The sequence below is a fragment of the Manihot esculenta genome, chromosome 4 (assembly GCF_001659605.2).
Source record: "Manihot esculenta cultivar AM560-2 chromosome 4, M.esculenta_v8, whole genome shotgun sequence".
Lineage (NCBI taxonomy): Eukaryota > Viridiplantae > Streptophyta > Magnoliopsida > Malpighiales > Euphorbiaceae > Manihot > Manihot esculenta.
In genome coordinates, this window is record NC_035164.2 from 25,163,182 (window position 1) to 25,181,146 (window position 17,965).

The 17,965-nt window shown below is 32.1% G+C and overlaps 1 protein-coding gene across 2 annotated transcripts; it reads left to right on the top strand.

Moving 5' to 3' along the window:
* The first annotated feature begins 1,421 nt into the window (after nucleotides 1-1,421).
* LOC110613387 (alanine--tRNA ligase) lies at nucleotides 1,422-12,526 on the top strand. 2 transcript variants are annotated; one of them, XM_021754480.2, is made up of 24 exons: nucleotides 1,422-1,773; nucleotides 2,096-2,334; nucleotides 2,564-2,704; nucleotides 3,281-3,427; nucleotides 3,653-3,805; nucleotides 4,382-4,511; nucleotides 4,631-4,727; nucleotides 4,952-5,072; nucleotides 6,983-7,042; nucleotides 7,211-7,261; nucleotides 7,338-7,433; nucleotides 7,678-7,779; nucleotides 9,117-9,239; nucleotides 9,477-9,617; nucleotides 9,713-9,784; nucleotides 9,869-9,944; nucleotides 10,037-10,179; nucleotides 10,260-10,368; nucleotides 10,457-10,644; nucleotides 11,171-11,260; nucleotides 11,396-11,578; nucleotides 11,704-11,883; nucleotides 12,206-12,317; nucleotides 12,391-12,526. In XM_021754480.2, the coding sequence occupies exons 1-23, from the start codon at nucleotides 1,440-1,442 to the stop codon at nucleotides 12,278-12,280; spliced, it is 3,051 nt and encodes a 1,016-aa protein (XP_021610172.1). In that variant the 5' UTR covers nucleotides 1,422-1,439; the 3' UTR covers nucleotides 12,281-12,317; nucleotides 12,391-12,526. The 2 variants fall into 2 exon arrangements, with proteins under 2 accessions (XP_021610172.1, XP_021610171.1); XM_021754479.2 differs by having other exon boundaries at nucleotides 12,206-12,526.
* The last annotated feature ends 5,439 nt before the right edge of the window (nucleotides 12,527-17,965 follow it).

Consider the following 17,965-nt stretch of genomic DNA (forward strand, 5'->3'; position numbering starts at 1 on the left):
GGTGGTTTGGGCTTCTCACACCCGCTATGGTTTAACAAATCCATGCTTATAAAGCAAGGGACAAGGGGTGAGCATTTGATCGGTTCGGTTCAAAATCGAATCGAATCGAATAAATTCAAAATTGAAATTTTAGTGTTTATAAAAACCGAATCCAATCGATTTTGATCAGAAAATGAATCGAACCGAACCGGTCTGATTCGGTTCGATTTAGTTCGGTTTGATCGGTTTCGATTTTTAATAATTTTTTTATTTTTTATACTTTATTTTTAGTATTTTAAAATTTAATTAAAATATTTTAATTTTAATATAATTTAATTTCTTTATATTATTGAAAAAACATATTATTATAACTAATCGATTCAGTTCGATTTTTTCGATTTCTTTCTAATTAAAATCGAATTAAAATATATAAAAAATCGAATTAAATTTTTAATTTAATTTAATTCGATTAATTTTTTCGATTTGAACGGAATAGTGCTTACTCTTGAATTGAATAGTGCTTACTCCTAGCAAGGGCGGAGAATTATGGAGGATCTGACTTCTTTGAGTGCAAGAATTTTAAAAGATAAGTATTTTCGAAGAGCAAATGTAACAGAGGCTAAAGAGGGCCATGATCCTAGTTTCTTCTAATGTATGGTCTACTCTACTTCATGATGCAATTTTATTTTTTTTTTTCTGTTTGAATAAAGTTTCAGTTATCACAAAAAAAAAATCATTGAAATAATTGTTTTTAAGAATTTAGTGTGTATAGTTAATATTTATAATGCTTTCAAAAAAAAATAGTTAATATTTATAATAATTTAGTCTCTATAATTTCAATATTTATAATAATATATATTTTTTTAATTTATATTAACTTTTTTAATTTATGTTTAATTAATGATAAAATTAGAAAAAAATGTTTTTAATAAAATAAAAGACAATTATTTACTATTTAGAAAAATATAATTAAGTTATGAGTTTTGCAAAATTTAATGCAGTACACATTTAAAATAAGAAAAAAATTAGTTTAGAAAAATATAATTAAGTTATGAGTTTTTCGAAATTTAATGCAGTACACATTTAAAATAAGAAAAAAATTATTTAATTTTTATAATATATATAAATTTTTAATATATTTAAATCTATTAATTAATTTTTTATTAATTTTAATCATTAAATTTATTTTAAAATAATTTTAATACAGAAATTAATTAGTAAATTTTTAAAATTTTAATAAATAATTAGTATAGATAATAATTAATAAATTTTTTAAAATTTTAATTTTAATAATTTTTTTAAATGGAATTTTAATAAAATTTTTAAAATTAAAAGATCAGTAAAATTTTTTATATTAGTATTTTTTCTTTAAAATATAAATTAAGCAATATTTTTTTTAAAAAAAAAAAGAAAATATAAGTGGAAAGCGAGACACAGCCACTGTTAGCGTTTCAAAATGAATGAAGAGAATAACTAGAGCATCATCATTTCTGACTCTGGTTCTTCCCTCGTTTACTCTTAAAGGCCCTCTTCTTCGCGCTCCCATTTCCTTGGTGGCGGCTGCTTCTAGGGTTTCTGTCAATCAGTCCCTAGCAAGTCTCCCCGCTTCCTTCTCATCCTTTTCATTGTCTCCAATAGCAGTCATGCCGGGTGTAGATCCAAAGGAGCTGGAGTGGCCGGCGAAGAAAGTCAGAGACACCTTCATTAACTTCTTTGAGGAAAAAAGTCACGTTTATTGGAAATCGAGTCCTGTTGTTCCTCTCAATGACCCCACTCTGCTCTTTGCTAATGCTGGTATAATTTCGATGTTACCCTTTTTTATTCTTTATAATCTATTGGTTTATTGTAATTCGCTATCATATATTTTGTGCTTTCCCCCCCTAATTTCAATTCATTGAATCCATTTTTTTTCCTCTGATTATGTTTTGTATCAGTACTTTGGTGACTAGCGAGTTTGTTTCTCACTTTATCTAGGAAGTTCAGTAAATGAAACTTTAAAATTTGAAAGAGCATGAAGTATTAAGCTATGTCTAATGTTGTATATGTGTGCAAGAATTCACATGAAGCAATGATACTGAGTATGTGTATAAATCTATTGGGTATTGCTTGTTTACAGGCATGAACCAATTCAAGCCTATTTTTCTGGGAACGGCTGACCCGAACACTGCGTTGAGTAAGCTAACTCGCGCATGCAACACCCAGAAGTGCATTCGTGCGGGAGGGAAACATAATGATCTTGATGATGTGGGGAAGGACACTTACCACCATACTTTCTTTGAGATGTTGGGAAATTGGTCATTTGGTGATTATTTCAAGAAACAGGCGATTGAGTGGGCCTGGGAGCTTTTAACTAAGGTAGTATGGATGCCTAATTTACTTACAGTTATTTCATTCACTGATTGACATTTGAGTCCTTCTCATTGTGATTCTTCTTTATTCCTTGTATAAATTGATGTTGAACCTGCATTTTGGCACTACATTATTTTTGTTAGAGTTTGTAGTTATAAAACTTCACCATGTTTTAACAGATACCATTATACTTTTCTCGCTTCCTTTTTTCCTCTAATCTTTTATTGGCTTACAGGTGTATAACTTGCCTCCTGATCGGTTCTATGCTACTTATTTTGGTGGTGATGAGAAAGCTGGCCTTGCTCCTGATGTGGAAGCGAGAGATATATGGCTCCAATTTCTGCCACCTGGACGTGTGCTACCGTTTGGTTGTAAAGTAAGCTTCATCCTTTTTTTCCATACTTGTCTTGAGAAGGGTACCACTATCTTTTTTAATTCATTTACATGAAAGTTTGTTCCAATATCTAAATTGAAAGATGTTCTCTTGGAATATTAATTTTCATGATATGGAAAAATGTTAGATACAATTAAATTACTTTGTTATTTGATAGATAAGATGTCCTGTTCATAATATTTTCATTTTGTTTGTTGATCTGTTCTCTTGAGGCATTGATATATGTTCATACCCTCAGATATAGGACTGAGTTTCTTTTTTCTTCCCCTTTTTTTTGGAAAAGTGGAAAGACAAAGCTGTCTGTGATATTGAACTGGTGTGGTGGTTGTATTAATATGCAATTAGTGGCGATGGAAGCAATTGATACAGAAATACATTTCTGACATTCTAATACATTCTTGAACCAAAATTCCTCAACTTTTCTTTTAACAAGATCTTCTTAATGTGATATTCTGCATTTTCTGTGCTGGTGTCAGAAACTTTTTTCTTCAATTATTGTGCTGATATTGGGCTTTGAATTATATATGAAATTATTAATTCCTTTTGGTCTTCAAATAGGATAATTTTTGGGAGATGGGTGATACTGGTCCGTGTGGCCCTTGTACTGAAATACATTTTGATAGAGTTGGTAATCGTGATGCAGCGCTGTTGGTTAATAATGATGATCCTACATGCATTGAGATATGGAACCTCGTCTTTATTCAGGTTTGGAAATCTAATTACATTACATGTTTGATGACTTATTGATTGGTTACTGCTGCATGAGTTATCGTTCAAATAAACTGGGATTGTGCATGCATTTGAACATGTTGATGTTGAATTTTCTGTCTGCATGCATTGTAACTGGTACCATTGGCATTGCTTAATAATAAAAAAATATGATAGCTCTTCATCTCTTCCTCCATTTTTGATGTTTCAATGGTCTTTCAGTTCAATAGGGAAAGTGATGGCTCCTTGAAATCTCTTCCAGCTAAGCATGTTGACACAGGAATGGGTTTTGAGAGATTGACTTCTATACTTCAAAACAAGATGAGCAATTATGATACTGATGTGTTCATGCCCATCTTTGATGCTATCCAGCAGGTAAAAATTGTTCAATTTGTTTGCCCTTCTTTTGTAGTGTACACGCACATGCTCACACAGACATTATGTATGTGTCTGTGTGTGTGCGCGTGCGTACACATGTACTATTCAAATTTGACTCTAATTGAGCTTGAACTTTATTTGATGAAAACTTTGAAATACTCACGTTTGACTGATTCATCATCAAATTTTTAGATAGACTAATTTACTGACTCAAACAGGTTTGAGTGCAAACTTGAATACATAACTAAATGTTGTATATGATATAAAATATATTTAAAATTGTGTAAAAACTTGAATGCTTAATGAGGATCACAAGCCCTTCAAGTTGGGCATTATAATACTTGGATCAATACAGGAGTCAAATTTGATATCCACTTGATTACAACTAAGTTGCAATAAAATATTTTATGAGCAAGTCCGATTAACTTGTGAGTAGTTTGCCTCATTTATATCTCTAGTTGGTGGACAATTGGAATACCTTGTTTCTTTTCTTTATTGTTCTTTTATTATGCTTTCCTGCCTGTATAGGGAAAAAATTGGTAATGATTTCGTGCTCTTTAAAATTATGTCTAGGCAACAGGGGCGCGGCCTTATTCTGGTAAAGTTGGTCCTGATGATGTAGACAAGGTTGATATGGCCTACAGGGTTGTTGCTGATCACATTAGAACACTCTCATTTGCCATTAGTGATGGCTCTTGTCCAGGTAGATGTTGAGAATTGATACTAAGATCATACTGTTTAGTGGAGATCAGCAGTTTGTTGCTCTTTTGGATTCAATGAGCAGATAACTTGTAATATGTTTGTTGGATTGTTGATATGTAGGCAATGAGGGTCGTGAGTATGTTCTAAGGCGGATTTTACGCCGAGCTGTTCGATATGGAAGTGAGGTCCTGAAAGCTCAAGAAGGATTTTTTAATGGGTAGGAACTGGACTGGAAATGCAATGTCATTCTTGTGTTTATTTGCTGCTTTTGGTAATTGGGAGCTTGCCATATTGTTTAATGTTCTCCTCTCTCTAGTCCCCATGTCTCTATCCCCCCCTCCCCAACCCAACAACCAAAAGAAAGGATATGACATTATGAAATTGTGAAATTGAAGAGCCTAGATTATGTTTTTGTTAATTATTTAGTGATTTGTGTTGCAGGCTTGTAGAAGTTGTTGTGAAATTGATGGGTGATGTTTTCCCAGAGCTAAAGCAAACCGAACAACGCATTAAGGAAATAATTGCGGAAGAGGAAGCAAGTTTTGGCAAGACTTTGCTTAAGGCAAGCATTATTCTTGTATTTCTCATGCAGCATGCCCTTTTTGATAGACCATCTTGGTTACGTCGTTCATGATTTGTGCGCATGTGTGCACACGCACGTGCATGCTTTGTTCTTTTTAATTCAAGGAATCAGTATGACTAATACCTCATATTGGGTTAATCATAAAAAAACACCATGAAATTTATCTAGCACACACACACTTTAGTCCTTCCTTCTTAAAAGACAAACATTGGTCCCTAGTTTTTATAAGATTAGACACTTAAATTCTTATAAACCAAAACAATGTGTACTTTCACAAAAGTAGTGTTGTTTATTTTATTATATTTTTTGCCTATAGACAATCTGTGTGTTAACTTCTATAAAACTTAATCAATAAGTTGATTGCTTGGTTTTGAGGTGAGAACAATGTGTAGATTAGGCTAGACGATAGTGTTTCTTTTCTTTTCTTTTCTTTTGAGGAATTAGCCTTTAATTATTCTGTTAATTCATCAAATCATAATAATATCACTATATGTGGGGATTGATGAGAACTTTGTACTTTGAATTTGTAGAATCAATGACATTGTGGACATGGTAGAAAAACTAATGATTCTAAGATGTGAGATGTAACCCCTAATTCTCTCTTCCTATCTTTAGCGGCACTTGTCTTCTCTCTATCTCCAAGAATATGCTCTCATATCACTCCATTATCAGAACATGTCATCGTGACAACTTCCAATTTTCCAAAGTTCCTTTCTTTCTTTCTCCTTTTTTTTTTTTTTTTTTTAAATTTGCCATTTAAAATCAGACAATAACTTGAAGAAAACAAATGTCACAATGACAATATGGTTGATTATTCATCTTTAGAAACTTTTCTATGGAAACTTGAGGAAAGAAAAAAGAAACAAAGTTTTTTTATTCACCTCCAAGAAATGATTCAAGCAATTTTTTTTTCCATATCTTCCCTTAAAATTTATTGGATCAGTGTGCTTGCATCAATGGTTCCCCATTAAACCCCATTCATTTCCAGGCCCACTTTAACCTTTTCATATTCATTTCCCATATTTTACTATGTTCCTTTCTTTTATTTGTTTTCTCTTTTATCTGTTTGGTGTTGACAGATTGACATTGATAAAAAAGAAGGAAAGGAAAAACAGGGACACCACCACCACACTGGATTGTGGATCTTTTTTAAAAGTTTTGTCTGGCATGGACAAAAAAGGAAACGGAGAAAAGAAAAACAGGGAGGGAGAGTAATTTAAAATTTTGTGATAATATAGGTAAAGTATGAACTGGGTATTTTAGGAAATATCATTTAAAATATTAATTAAGCCATGCTCATAGCCAAATTGGTTGTGGCACTCTTTGACAGCATCACCCATAAAATAAATTTCCTAGTTATACAGATCTTTCTTAGATATTCCACTTTCCTACATGGAAAATCCATTACGTTGCAGTCTCCTAAATAAATATTAATCTTGGAGTCCTATAATAAGTACGTAAAAGGAAATTGTTAAAGAACTAATAATAGTAAAAAGAATGCAATAAATCTTTGCTTTTTCAAGATGCTCATGCATCACCTAATTTTGTATATTTCCCAACCGTGAGGAATAATAGGTTTGCTTGTGAGCCTAAGTTATAGGAAATTTTCTAAAATTGTTGGCACAAGGCATATCAGGGATATACTGTGTTTCTTTAGTTTAGCTGTCTCCACCCTCCCTTCCCCATAAGAAATAATGAATAAATAAATAAATATATTGAGTTCATTTGCTTCTTTGGTTGCATGTGTTAGATTCATTCATTTATTTCCACAATTGAGTGCAACAATCTTAGTTGAGTTTCATGAAGTCCTGTTATTTAAGGAACTTATAATGTATCTAAGGCTTGTTCAATGTCTATTGGAAATACTGAACAATCCTACTTATTTTCAGGGAATTGAGAAGTTTAAGAAGGCTGCTCAGGAGGTTCAGGGGAAGGTATTGAGTGGCCAGGCAAGTGCATCCTCATTATGTTTTTCAATTACAAAATTGTACTTGTCCACTACCATTCTATTCACTAAAAAAAAAAAAAAAATCCTCCCATGTCTTATTGGGTAACAGGTGAGAATTTCATTGATTTCACTTTATTTATATTCAAACATGTTCACTTCTTGGTTGCAGGATGCATTTGTCTTGTGGGACACATATGGCTTTCCATTAGATTTGACTCAGGTATGTAGGGCTCTTTATTGTTCCATTATTTAGGTGATAATGTGCCATTGCATCCTAATGATTAGTGTCCGACCAGTTGATGGCAGAAGAAAGAGGATTACATGTTGATGTTGAGGGTTTCAATAATGCCATGGATGAGGCCAGAGAAAGGTCAAGGAATGCCCAAAATAAGGTCTCTGGAGTGTTCTGTCTTCTGATTACTGATTCTATAGTTTTTTTTTTTGTTAATATAAGTTGATGGAGTGCTTGCCAAATGCTGTCCACAACATATCAATTTAATGAAAAAAAGAATAAACACAGATTTTATTTAATTAATGGGGCTAAAAGGTAATATCTAAGGAGCAAAACTCTGCATCTGCAAGAAACTGGTTCTGTGTAGTTTGAGTGTGACCTTCCTTGGCTAATATTCTTGGCAGCAAGCTGGTGGCGATATTGTGATGGATGCTGATGCTACATCTGCACTGCACAAGAAGGATATTTCTGTGACTGAAGATTCCTATAAATTTATATGGTACCAGGTTAGAGAGACATTACAAAAGTTTATGGTTTTTTCTCCATTATATATTCTTCAACTTTTCAATTTTTCTTGTCTAAGGAATTTCAGATGGTAGGTGTGTCATCAGAGAAGGGTAACTAATTTCAGTGTCAAAGTCATGATCTTGTATTCATAGCCATTAATTTGAGCTGTTTATTAAAGCACGCATGGTATTTTTCCCCCTTGAAGGTTTAATATGAAAAGAATCCATGGAGTATAACTTGTTTCAGCCAATTTCCTGGACTGCATATAAATAAGAATTTCTCTGTGAATTAATGCTTACCCAGCCCGTTGCCTGTTTGAGTCTAGCTAACCATGCTTTTGAGAAAGAAAACAAAATAGAACACCTATGCTTTATTAACTAGGTTCTACATTTTTCTTTTTTGGGAATTCTTGTATAAAAGCTTCATATCAAGACAGGAAAAAGTGAGATTCTCTTTTTCTAAACTTTGATGTTCTCCTTTCACTCTCTTCTTCAACTAAAAGTTTTTAGCTCTTTAAGTCTTAAATATTAGAATTGGAGATTCTTAACAAAATTCGAGCCTAACTCACTCCCAAAAATTAGCTTAAGGGAGGTATGCTCAAGACCTTATAAGGGGCATATTGTCCCTATTCCAAATCAATATGAGATTTAACATGCCCCTCATGCTCTGGACTAGACACTTGGAGTGTGAAACACTTATGGGAGGCCAATATTGGATGGAGAGGCTCTAATACCATCTTAAAAAAAATAGGTCGGGCCTAACATTGAAGAAGTCTTTTCAGAATCAAGTAATCTTAATTACTGTTAATCTTTGTTATTGTTCAGATTAGGATAAAGTTTCTGATTGTTATCTAGGACTTATAGTTTGTTAGTTCTTATGCTATTTTATACCATCAGTGATAACAAATTGGATTTAGATGTGGATGGTATAATTAGAGAAATTCACTTCTCAATATAAATAGTGAAGCATCTTACTTCACTTTTTATAAATAGCATATATGGTGGTTAGCGATCTGTAGTCCCAGACAGCATTTTTTTAAAGACACCAAAAGTATGACACTTTTCTGTTTAGGGAACTGCAGTTTTAGTCGAATGTTCCTTCCATACACATATTGGTAGTGCCTCTTGAATGTATACCACTTCCATCGTGTAGCCCTGTGCTTTGACTCTTGAACCGCAACATCTGTAGGTTCAATTTTCACATAGCAATATGCCTGTTCTTCCTGTTCATCTTGAAACACAATCCAATGATTTTCTCTACACCTGCAAATACAAGTGATCTATATTTTGTTGATAAGCTTACCGACTGTTTCTGCTATTACTTTTTGCTTTTGCAGGACCATGAAAGTGTAATAAAAGCCATCTATACTGGTTCTGAGTTCTTGGAAAGTTATACAACTGGCAATGAAGTTGGTATAGTTTTGGAATCCACTAGTTTCTATGCTGAGCAAGGTGGCCAGGTATCATGTTGTTAGGATGGTTTGACTAGCTGCAATGAAATGTGTTAATCATTATCAAGAGACATATATGGTTCTCAAGTTGTGGTATTGGAAACATCAGTTGAATTTATACGCTTCAAGTGTAATGTTTAACTGCTTGCATGATGATGCTGTAGTGTATGTTTATTTCTTTAAACCCCAGCAACCTTTTTCCTTCATTGTTTTTGTATCCTCTGAGTCTTAGTCTTCTGGTTGTAGATTTTTGATACTGGATCACTTGAAGGCACTTTTGGGTCATTCCAAGTTTCCAATGTCCAAATTTTTGGAGGTTTTATTCTTCACATTGGCTCTCTCACTGGAGGAGGAAAATTTTCTGTGGGTGATAAAGTTATTTGTAAGGTATATCTTGGAACATGCTTGCTGCTGACTTTGTGTTCTGTAATTTTCTGATGATTTCTTACTGTTATGATAAACTCTCCTAATGGCTTGTGCAGGTTGACTATGAAAGGCGTAAGCTCATTGCCCCAAACCATACTTGTACGCACATGTTGAATTTTGCTCTCAGGGTATGTCTGTTGGTGCATGAATTTCATGATTTGTATTTCATGGCTAGAGACACTGCATTTTTGAGTCTTTTTGTTTGCTTTCAGGAAGTGCTTGGAGATCATGTTGATCAGAAGGGATCCATTGTTCTCCCTGAAAAACTAAGATTTGATTTTTCTCATGGTAAAATTTATTTATGAGATTCGTGTGTGTTTTTTCAATTTTGCTTTTGGATTCATGGGATTGGTTTAAATATGCCAATGAAATTTGTATAGGCAAGCCAGTGGATCCCGACCTTTTGAGAAAGATCGAGTCAATTGTGAATGATCAAATTAAAGCAGAATTAGAAGTATCTGCAAAAGAAGCAACTCTTTCAGAAGCCAAGCGTATCAATGGTTTACGAGCTGTTTTTGGAGAAGTAACCTGGCACTACGATTGCTTTTTTGTTAAATGCATTTTCTTTTGTGAATTCCTTCATTGGCGCCTGTTTGGATTCAGGTTTATCCTGACCCAGTTAGAGTTGTCGCAATTGGTAGAAAGGTTGAGGACCTCCTAGCTGATCCAGAAAACAACGAGTGGCTGTCAATCTCAGCAGAACTCTGTGGAGGTTTTCTTCTATCACTTGCTAATGCTGGATGCTTTTAAGTTTTCCACTGATATAGTCCTTAAAATATTTGCATTATCAAAACTTTTAGGGACACATATTTCAAATACACGGGAAGCAAAGGCATTCGCTCTGCTATCAGAGGAAGGAATTGCAAAAGGAATCCGAAGAATAACAGCTGTGACAACGGATAGTGCTTTTAAGGCTATGGAACTAGCATCATCACTTGAGCAGGAAGTTGATGAGACATCCAAGACAGAAGGAAGCTTGCTGGAAAAGGTAAGCTTCTCCTATTATTTATTTGGTCAGGAGATGTGGCTCTGCCTTGTCATGTTTGGCCTTCGCTTCTATCATAGCACATTGGGAGGACCTCTCTCTTTCTCTACCCCGGTCCCTGCCCCTTATCCCCCATTGATTTTAAAATTTTAGTCTCTCTCTAGTGTACACGCGGTTAACTTGATGCCAGTTATTTAGAAGTGCTGCCAGTATTATTTAGTTATATTGTGCTCCATTCCTCTAATATCTAAAGAAATACTGGTGATTGGTGAAAATATTAGTAATTGGAGCTGAAGCTTTCTTGATCAAGACACTGAAATAAGGATCCATAAGGAAGATTTACGGCTTCGAAAAAAATTTTCATTCAAACATGTTGATTGCTTTGGTATTTTGTTACTTTTTTTTTGGAAGTGGATTCTTGATCATAGGCAGATGATTTATCAACTAATTGTAGCTGTAGACTACCAGAAGAATTTTCAATTATTATATATGATAACTACTGAATACAGAGTATTTTGCCATTCAACAGAAAGTAGCTTCTTTAAAAAGTCGCGCGGACTCTGCTCCTATTCCAGCAGCCAAGAAAGCTGATATTAGATCCAAGATTTCTGTGCTTCAGGTATTGCAGCCAGGCTGATCATGAAACTGCCCTGGCTTCTTGTTCCTTGTTTGTGTATTACTATCAATTCTTTTGTTTCCCCCCCATGTATGTTTGTCTTTAATTCTGGATTGTATGCTAAATTTACTTTCTCAGGGTCAAGTAAGAAAAGCACAAAAGAAGATTGCTGAAGAAAATATGCAGAAGGCTGTCAAGGTTGCTACAGAGATGGCTGAAGCTGCTGCTTCAGAAGGAAAGGAATTCTGCATTTCCCGTGTTGATGTTGGTCTAGATGCAGCTGCAGTCCGAGAGGCAGTTTTGAAAGTCTTAGAGAAGAAGGTGTTAAACTTTTCTTGGTTATATGCGTCTCTATTATGTCTAAGTTAGCATTTCTTGTGAGTTAGCGTACAATTGTATCCATGCAAAAGAAGTGCTAATGCTATTATCTGTTGGTGGGTGGACAGGGGATTTCTATCATGGTTTTCAGTGTGGATGAAACAACAAACAAGGTTGCGGTATGTGCAGGAGTGCCAGAAAAGTCAGACAAGTGCAAAAAGCTGGAAGTGTCCGAGTGGTTGACTGCTGCTTTGAAGCCACTGAATGGGAGGTGTGGTAAAGGAAAAGGGGGTCTTGCCACAGGCCAGGTTAGTAGTGATGTAGTATTGAAGGGGCTGAGATCCATATATTTATTTAAGTTTGATATTTGTCCTCGCAATAAATTGAACAAGCTCAAACCAAACATGGTCAACATCATTAATTCAATTGCAGATGCTAGAAGCACACGAGGAAGCTTATTGATTTTGTTTGTTTTGAATATTAATATCAAAATCAAATATTTAATGAAGTTGCTGATGAAAATAGTGCTGGAGAGTGCCTTTAAAAAAAAAAAAAAAAAAATCTCTCGACTTCAAACGAGCAGCGTCTACCATTTTTTTCCTTATCAACATTATGATGGTTTTATTTCAGGGAACGGATGGAGTACATGTTGACAAGGCTATGGATTTGGCAGCCACATTTGCACAGATGAAGTTGACGGGATAGATGGTCTTGGTTGTAATGCCCTGATGTGCTATTGCTGGTTAGTATTCACCGTTATTTGTTCATCTCAACACAAATGAGATCTTACAGTTAAATTTTTCTATTTTTATCAGAAGTTTACATCCATAATTTACGAGAGCTGAGCTGATTGAATAGCTGAATGTTATTGTTCAACTAGGAAAAGAAACATAGGAAACAGGGGTTCATATATCAAGTCACTCAATTCAGTATTGAGCTTTATTCTGTTTATTTTGTTTTCTTTTATTATAACATGAGTAGTTCTGTTTATTAGCTTCATAAAAATGTGTGCATGTTTTTTCTGGAAAGATATAATTGATAAGTATGCATACACAAATATTTTTCTTTCCCCATTATATCATACAAAATTATAATTATATCATGGGAAAAAATATAAAAAGGTATTCTATATTATGCTTATTTTCACTTCAGAGTGGGGAAATCCCTATTTGAACAAACCGTTAGCCGCAAAATTATTATTAAATATTTTTTAAATGGAAAATATTAGTCTTTTTTATCCTTTCTTTCCCAAATTGCGAAACTTTTGAGTTTCCAATTTGAGTCACACGTACAATAGAATAAGATGGGCATATGGAATCTCATTGGCAAGTGTCGATGTTAGTTGCTGGTGAAAGATAGAGAAAAGAGGTTTATGGGTGTGGAAGATGTCAACATTCTGGTAGGTATAACCTTGCTGGATTGATGGTGAAAAAATTATACAAGTTGTAAAGCAATGATACTGAGAATCGCTTCATGAAAATGGGTCGGGTATCCGTAGGAATCACTCTACTTGAATTAAATATATTTGAATTTATTTTGAATTTTATTAAAATTATCTTAAACTAATTAAATCTATTTCAGATTCAATTATTATTACTTGATTTATATTCGATTAATTTTTTATATATTTTAATTAATAATTTATATAGAAAATATTTTTTACTAATAATTTTCAGTTTAAAAAATTAATATTTCTCAAAAAATCTTTAAATTATAATTTTAAATGAAATTAAATTAATTATTTATATAAATAAATGGGATAATGTGTATCTTATATATATAAATCTGAATTTGTTACGAATATTAAATTCGTTTTATTAAGATTTGATTTAATATTCGAAAAAACTTGACCCATTGTTATTTTAAGGGTGGTAAAATAAAAAAGGTAAATTTCGGGTAAGAGGCAAAATTGTTGTTTGGTGAGGAGGATGAACAGTAAATTGGAGGCTGAATTAAAGTCATGTTGATGAAATTGCCACAACGAAGGATGTAGATACATTACAAAATTACTCCAACCCTAAGATGCAATGCTTGCTCAAATGGGCTGGCAGAATTGGTCTTTTCTTAGTTGTAAAGTTGTTTCCACTTGTAATTAGTTTCTTGAGTAAAAATGGTGATGGAAAATTATAGTTGTCACAATGAAGCCTATTAATTTGAGTGAAATACATGAGTTTTAGCTTGGTTTGAATTTAATAGGTTTTTCAGTGGTTAATATTTGAATAAAAATTACTCATAATAAATCAGATGGGATAAGAAAATTTATTTTTCTTTTAATTAAAACCCTCGAAATTAAATTCTAAACATAAAACACTTTTAAAATTTAAAATAAATTTAAATTAGTTAAATGATATAGATAAAGTTTGCAGTGTCAGGTTAATAGAGGATTATTGAATTGAAATGGTGCTAATACTATGGCAACAAACAAAATAGAGTTCAACAATATGAAGTCAAAAAACTGAAATTTCATCACGCTTCACTTCAAAATAAACCCAAACTTACAACATCCTACTATAGTCTAAATAAAATCAACTTAATGAAAAAAAATAAAAAAACTAAAATTTATTCTTAAACTATTTAATAAATAATAAAAAATACTAAAATATTTAATTTAAATTTATGCACTATCATTAAAAAAACCAAATAAGACTATCACTTATTTAGATTTTAGAATATGAGTTTTGTTCGCTTAATCCATTTGGTATTATTTGAATTATTTAACTTGTTTAATGAACTAAGACAAATTAAACCAAAAGATAATTCTTTTAGTAAAACATATTATAGCATATGTTCATAAATGAGACATTACAAGAGTGTAACAGCATAAAGTTTAATCGGATATTATGCACCAACATGTAAAATCGCAGTAGTTGTTGGATGGTGTCTTGTAGTAGAAGATTGGCTAATAACTCTTTGTCCTAAAGGCTTAAAGAATTTTTTTTGAAAAAAAAAAAATCATTTCTCTACCATTAAAACATGAAATTAATAATATAATTAAAAATAATTTTTTATAACAATTTTTACTGTTATTATCAACTCAGTCTTTTTATCTCATTGGGTATTAGCCCTATTAAAGTGATGCCCGCATCATTTTGGCATTATGACGGAGTAGAATGGACAATAGTTATGGTTTTGAGTAGGGGTGTAAACGAACCGAGCCGAGCCGAGTTTTGAAGAGCTCAAACTTGGTTCGTTAAAATTTTTTCAAGCTCGAGCCGAATTCAAACTTTACTCATATCGAACTCGAGCCGAGTATTAAGAAGCTCAAGTTTGGCTCGTTTAGCAAACGAGCTTAGACGAATCGAGCTTTTATCGAGCTGAATCGAGCTTTTATCGAGTTGAGTCTCAAATAGTTCACGAGTAATTTAATTTATTTACATGTATAATGAGTTTTAGTTTAAAACTAATAAGTTTAAAACTAAAATAATTTTAGTTAAATAAGTATATCTATAAATTAGCATGTAAACTTATAAATATGAGTTTTTAAATCTTAATGATCTAAATATATGCAAGTTTAAGAGTATAACTAAACTATATAGAGCTGAATTTTAAAAAATTCAGATTTGGCTCATGAAAGTATATGCAGGGTTTAGTTTATTTCTCTTATGATAGTAATTTCAGTTTACTTAACGAGATTGTTCACGAGCCTATTCGCGAGCCTGCTCATGAACTCAGAAATGAGTCGAGCTCACGAGTCTTAACGAGCCGAATACTATGGAGCTCAAACTTGGCTCGTTTACTAAACGAGCCTAAAAATTAAGCTCGAGTTTGGCTCGTTTAGAAATCGAGTCGAGCTCGGTCGAGTTTTTCTCGAATCAAATCTCGAATAGCTCACGAACGGTTTGGCTCATTTATACCCCTAGTTTTGAGCTATTTCTAACTGTGGACTCTCTCCTTTTTTTCATAAGAACTTTAGTCGATGGCTAACATGATATTTGATAAATTATTAGTAACTATATAAACAATAGAATCAATATGTGTGGTTATTTTATAAGAATTATGATTTCATCTTTTCTTTTAATTCTTTTCTTCTTAAATTTTTTTTATAGGTTTAGATTTAACAATGAGAATCATTTCACATACATCTTTCGTATTTCTTACTTCTCTTTTTAAGAATAAAGCTAATAATAAGATTATAAATAATATCATTTAAGAAAAAATTATATATATTAAATTTTTGAGTAAATTACACTTTAATCTTTGAATTTTGGCATAATTAAGAAATTAATCTTTGTACTTTTAAGATTAAAAAATTAAACCTCTTCATTATCCTTTCATTCGAATGTACCGTCCTTCCGTCTATTATTTTGTATATTCAAAGGATTGTTTTTTGACAAACTTTTTTTTAAAAATATTCTTCCTAAAATACCCTGTTTATACCCTACAGACTACTTAAAGGAAAAATTGTATATCTCAAAATATATAATCCCTCCTTCTTTCTTTCTTATTCTGTTTTTTGAAGGATAGTAGCAGGTGGAGAAATATCTGTTTCAAGTGGTTATGAGACAATTTATGATGTGAGGTTAAATGCTCCTTGGCCATATAAGAGTAGAGGGTATCCTCTAGTGCAGAATGAATAGCATTAACAAACAGTTCGTCTATCTCAACCTCATTCAAGTAGCGGCAATCCGCGGGCCTCAGAGCACTTTTGATTAATTGTTTTGAATGCGGTATGATAAACATAGCAGTGATCATGGAAAGGCTGATTAGGCGAAATGATGTGAATAGCTAGAAACTAACTCTGAGGGGCCACGTGCTCCAAACCTCGATAAGAGATACCTCCTTTGAATCTGAAGAGTTGAAAACTAGCGGGGGACATCTGATGTTACAAAACACCCACCCAAGGAAAGCCACGAGCTGTCACGACGATGTAGGGCCACGTGGCGAGGATCATACACATAGGAAAAGCGATCCATTCTGAAGATAAAAGATCCAGACACCGCAAACACGCGGGTCATCACCAAAAGACTCGCCCTTACCTCATCAAGGCGAGACTCGATATATGGTTGTCATTGTCAAAGACAACTTAGCATATCTCTATTACGTCTGTAATCACGGGATTCTTACTTATTAGCCAGTGATGTCCTATATCAAGCAGACGACTACATCAACGCCGGATTATCAAAAAGATATCACATTCATCTCTACCTCCCATGGTAAAAAAAAATGAGAAGCATCACATAAATAAAGATATAATGTATTCTTTCTATCCTTCAAGATACAGACTTGAGCGTCAGAGTAGCTGCCGTGGACACCTACCACCGGCTCACATTTCCTCTCTTACAGATTTTAACCTGTCACAACACAATTCCATTATGACTGCATCATCAATCTAATTTTTACAACATCAGTTATAAACAATATTATAAAATTACATAGTAATTAGTTATTAAAGGGTTCTAGCAATATAGTTTAAATAATTTAATTAATTAATTTATTATACTAAATAAGTTTATATATATATATATATATATATATATATATATATATTTTCAATCATAAATACATTAATTAATATATAAATTTTAATTATACAAGAGAATCACATATTAATAATATAACATCTTTATATATTAATTAAATATATATCTTTAATTAAAATTATATTATTAATTATATTTATAATAATATAATATTACTACTAGAATTGTATATAATATATGTTAATAGTAGTACTATTATTATTTAAATGTTAATATTATTATTTTTATCATTATTTCGTTTTTAATTATTTATTATTTTCAAATAAATATAAGACTATTATAATTTTATTAGTAAAAATTGATATTTAAATTAAAAATAAATTAAAACAAAATCAAAATAAGAATAAAAACTAAATTTAAATCGCTTAACACACTGTATTAAAATCGTACCAAAATTTAATTATGAATGTAATTTCTAAAAAATAAAAAATTGAATATTTAATTTTGATTCTAATTTTAATACGGTACCAAAATTTAATTATAAATGTAGTTTCTACAAAATAAAAATTAAATATTTAATTTTGATTCTGATTAAATATTGTCTACTCAAAGCAGACTAACCAGTTAGATCAAACTATTTATATGAATCAGACTAATCGATCAGATCAAATCGATCAATTGAATCATACCAATAAATCAAATTAAGTCGATATTTTAAATTAAATCAATCGATCAGACCAGACTGTCCCCTATAAACAGGCTAATTGATATCATATCATGTTATTATTTTATTTCAATATTTTTATCATTTTAAATTTTTATTCATATTTATTTACGAAAATACTTGAAGTTAGAAATATAACTTTGAATTGTTTGAAAAATGATCCTTAATTCCTTAAAAGACAATTATATTGATTTACAGAGAAATGAGAAAAAGTGATATTGTGATATTTCAATTTTAATTAAATTT

Coding starts and splice junctions, on each gene's coding strand:
- LOC110613387 (XM_021754479.2), top strand. CDS start 1,440: ATGAAGAGAATAACTAGAGCATCATCATTTCTGACTCTGGTTCTTCCC. Junction 9,945..10,036: donor AAGATTTGATTTTTCTCATG/GTAAAATTTATT, acceptor AAATTTGTATAG/GCAAGCCAGTGGATCCCGAC. Junction 11,261..11,395: donor CCAAGATTTCTGTGCTTCAG/GTATTGCAGCCA, acceptor TTACTTTCTCAG/GGTCAAGTAAGAAAAGCACA.